This window comes from Nansenia antarctica, assembly GCF_963989245.1.
Source record: "Nansenia antarctica genome assembly, chromosome: 4".
Lineage (NCBI taxonomy): Eukaryota > Metazoa > Chordata > Actinopteri > Argentiniformes > Microstomatidae > Nansenia > Nansenia antarctica.
This window is the reverse complement of record NC_137689.1, coordinates 21,133,256-21,137,618: the sequence shown is the minus strand read 5'-3', so window position 1 is coordinate 21,137,618 and position 4,363 is coordinate 21,133,256. Positions and strand designations below refer to the sequence as shown.

Here is a 4,363-nt window from a genome sequence, read left to right as displayed (position 1 = left end):
GGCGCGCAATACTGGGCCCAGTGCGCACATCCCTTGTCCGCTCTTTTTACGCACTGACATTTTTCACCCAAACGTGCACTTGCCTCGTATGCAATTCTTAAGTAGACATTCTTAGTTTATAAAGACATGAAGATAAAATAGCTAACGGATGTTATTGAATACTATAGCCTATTCAATATTGGGACGTAAAGTATCTCTACAATATATAATTTTCAATTTCGCAAGTCACAGTAGGGACGGCGTTTTTAAAGCCCATTATGTCTGAATGTGTGGGCCAACAACATCATTTGTATAAGACCTTCTTTTAAAAGCAATTTTGCTAAGACTTCTTTTACTGTAGCTAAATGTGTCGCATATAGAATTTAGGAAGTGGTTACTAAGAGTTACGAAGAATCCGAATCCATCTCTTCGATACAGCATCACAATGACAGCATCACTATACAAACACATTCTTATAACTTCTGAAGAACTCCATAATTTAGTTCTTCTTTGCTTGCGATCAAGACAGTCACACAGTGATAACCTTATATTTTTGAATATTAATTACGGACGAAAATGGACTACCATTACTTTCCAGGTGAGAATACGAAATTATAATTTAAATTGTAGTTTTAAAATGCAGTCTTGTATTGAAAATGTAAATCTTGGGGCATGGGGATATCATTGAAATATAGGTGAAATTGGCTCAAATCAAAGTATACAGTTTTTCTTGTTACCAAGCAATACAAGAAACAAATACTTAAGCAATATCACACGAGAGGGAGTGTGTTATACTGAATATCAGCACGGCTGTGATTCGGTCATAGGTACTAGGCCGCAGGCCCCCCCCAAGCGCAGGAACAGCACGCTGTGGTCCGAGACGCTGGACGTCAGCCAGAAGGGAACCTTCTCCACCAAGGAGATCAAGAGGCAGGAGGCCATATTTGAGCTGTCTCGCGGAGAAAAGTACTTGATTGAGGATCTCCAACTCGCACGCAAGGCGTACCACCACCCCATGCTGAAGCTGTCCATCATGTCGGAGGAGGAGCTGAGCCAGATCTTCGGGGAGCTGGACGCCTACATCCCGCTGCACGAGGACCTGCTGGCCCAGTTGGGCCGGGCCACGCGCCCTGACGGGACCGTGGGGGAGGTCGGGCAGATCGTAGTCAGCTGGCTCCCAGGGCTGAATGCGTACAGGGAGTACTGCAGTAACCAGCTTGCGGCCAAGGCTCTGCTGGACAAGAAGAAGCAGGACCACCGGGTGCAGGACTTCCTGCAGCGCTGTCTGGAGTCGCCCTTCAGCAGGAAGTTGGACCTCTGGAGCTTCCTGGACATCCCGCGCTCCCGCCTGGTCAAGTACCCGCTTCTGCTGAAGGAGATCCTCAGACACACGCCGGCCGACCACCCAGACACCCTCCTCCTGGAGCAGGCGATCAGCATCATCCAGGGCGTGCTGTCAGACATCAACAGCAGGAAGGGGGAGTCTGAGTGCCGCTTCTACTCCGCCCAGCTGGAGTACCTGGAGGAGAGGCAGAGGCACCCCCGCATCCCACAATGCAACAGTCTGCTCTGCCACGGAGAGCTCTGGAACAAGAGCGGCACGAAGCTACACGTGTTCCTGTTCAACGAGGTTCTGGTGATGACGCGGCCGGTGACCAGGAACGAGCGGCAGGTGTTCCAGGTGTACCGCCAGCCCATCGCGGTCCAGGAGCTGGTCCTGGACGACCTGCAGGACGGGGACGTCAGGATGGGGTGGTCCTTCAGAGGGGCCTTCAGCAACGCAGACAAAGCCAAGAACATCTTCCGGGTGCGTTTCCAGGACCCGTCCCAGGGTCAGTCTCACACCCTCCGGGGGAACGACGTCTTCCACAAGCAGCAGTGGCTCAACTGCCTCCGCTCAGCTATCTCCGTCCTCCAGCCCGACCCCCCCTCCCCCCCGGCCTCCCCCACCGCCTCCTCCCCCGCCTCCCCCTCTGACGACCACCACCGCCGATCCTCCTCCGGCATTGTGCACATGGAGGAGGTGGACGAGAACACGCCCACCCGTGGGGACGAGACCCCAAGCACGCCGTCGCCATCACATGCTTGGGGTCTCTGGTCACAATCCGGAGCCTCAGATGTGGCAGGCCTTGACAGCATGGTGTGGGAGCCCATGTTTAAAATGGACTCAGCTACTCTTCAACTCCTGCTGGAGGAACACGAGCAGAGAGGTTCTGTTACCAGCCTGGTCCACCCTGGTGAGGACCTCAAGCCTTCTGCAGTGGTTGACGCCAGCCTGCTTCTGTCTGGTGAGGAGGCCATGCCTTCTGTAGCCAGCCTGCTTCTGTCTGGTGAGGAGGTCAAGCCTTCTGTAGCCAGCCTGCTTCTGTCTGGTGAGGAGGTCATGCCTTCTGAAGCCAGCCTTCTTCAGCCTGGCCCAGACCTGAAGCCAGCAGTGACTGACACCAGCCTGGTCAACTCAAACCAGAACCTCAAGCCTGACAAACCTGTAAGCAGTGCTCCTACTGTCCCTCTCTGATACACTGTTGTACTGTTATTCTCATTTTAGATCTGGATTATCTTTATTAATACATTATTCATTTATTTTACAACCAGTAACTGGAATGTCCAATTCATAGCTGTTCTGTAAAGGTTTTTTCTGCATTGTCTTTCTAAGGTCATGGCCACCCTAAAGCCTACAATGATAGACACTAGCCTTCTCCAGGCAAGTGAGGATATCAAGTCCAATGCATTCCTCAGCCTGCTTCAGCCTAACCAGGACATCAAGCCTGCTGTAGTGATTGACAGCCTGGTCAAGCCTACTAAGGTGAAAGGGAAGAAGAAAGGATGTGGATGGTTCTGTGGCCTTTGGAGAGCCATTAGAAGGGGTCGAGGAAAAGACAAACCTGTAAGCAGTTTTTTGTTTTGTTCATGTTGTTTGTTATTATCCTGTAACACTGTTATACAGACTGTTATTGTCTGTTACAATGTTGTACTGTTTAATATCATCATCTTGTTTTGTCATGTAGTGATGACAGAACTTTTTGTAAACAATGTCATTTGTCAAATTAAAAGACAGCAAAGACAGCTTCTCCTCAGAAGAGAGTATTAGAAAAACAGATGGCGAGCACAACATAGTTAGTGTCTAAAGAAATTGCAACTGCTGCAATTTGGCAGCATTTTGGGTTCCGACTGAATGACAAGGGAGAGCCAGCAAATCTTGACACGGCTGTGTGCAAGTTTTGTGATTTGATCACAAATCAATCCATGTGATTTTTAATCCCGCGGTAATACTCTATACCGCAGTTAAACTTGGGGAAGGTTTAACGGTGTCAAAAATGTGATACCGTCCAACCCTAGTCAAGGCATCCATTACTTCAACTGATCAGAGCTCCATATTTCCCTCACCTTCAGCCTTGGGTTTTTACCTGGGTATAGTTGTATGTCTTGCTCTATTACTGTGGTGTCCAAGATCTTAGACAAACTACGTATGTTTCTCCCATGTGTAGGCCACCCTGGCAGACTACGCTCCAACCGTCTCTCCCATGATCCCGGCATTAGTGTTCGACTGTGTCAAGGAGATTGAACACAGGGGGATGCACGAGGTCAGTCGTCATTTTAACCAGTCATCAAATGGTTAATAGGAACATAGATGGGCTTTACAAATGTCAGCACATTTGACATATCTGACTAACATTGTCAATGCATCGTTGTTGCATAGATATTATAGCTCTTTTCCCCTTACTGTCATCTGGCATTCCCTTTCATGATACAGAATCAAGTTTATTTCAATGTGTATCAGTGTATTCAGTGTATTCACTAAATCACACTCTTCTTTTTTTTTCTCTTTCATCCCCTCGTCCCCAGACGGGTGTAACGGGGCAGGGGCAGCCCTAAAGCTTTCCAACACCCCTGCCTTCTAAGAGGATACTGTTGAGGAGCCAACCAAGGTTACCCAGACAACACCCAGAGACCAGGAACAGTCCACAATGAATCTTTATTAAAAGGAATTACAAAAGCTAATTAAAAATAGAGTCTTTAAAAACAACAGAGTCCAATGGGATGGGGTAATCCGATGGAGTCTCGACTCGGGCCCCCCCCCCAGGGTTAACTCCCGGCCGTATCCCGTCGGTCAAGGACCCTAAGGTCCGGCACGTCTCTATCCCGGCGTGGCGCCAATGGTCTCGCTGAGGACAGGAGGGAGAGGGACTCAACAGGTGGTATATAGACGACAGTCACTCTCACGGTGCGCCCCTCCACTAACTCCCAGCTACGCTAGACCATAGGGTTAGCCCTCGATCTCCAAAATAATACAACTCAACTTCAAAACAATACTTAAAACTAAATGATCAAAGAAAACCACACAACTGTCGAGAAGACAGAAATAATAAACCACACAAATAAG

The 4,363-nt window shown here is 48.9% G+C and overlaps 1 protein-coding gene across 1 annotated transcript; it reads left to right on the top strand.

Moving 5' to 3' along the window:
* Positions 1–555: 555 nt before the first annotated feature.
* Positions 556–3,855, top strand: LOC308155868 (neuroepithelial cell-transforming gene 1 protein-like; the record flags this gene model as incomplete). Its single annotated transcript, XM_080529235.1, has 4 exons — positions 556–577; positions 807–2,467; positions 3,468–3,563; positions 3,826–3,855. 4 exons carry the CDS (start codon positions 556–558, stop codon positions 3,853–3,855), a joined length of 1,809 nt encoding a protein of 602 aa, XP_080385361.1.
* Between the last annotated feature and the right edge of the window lie 508 nt (positions 3,856–4,363).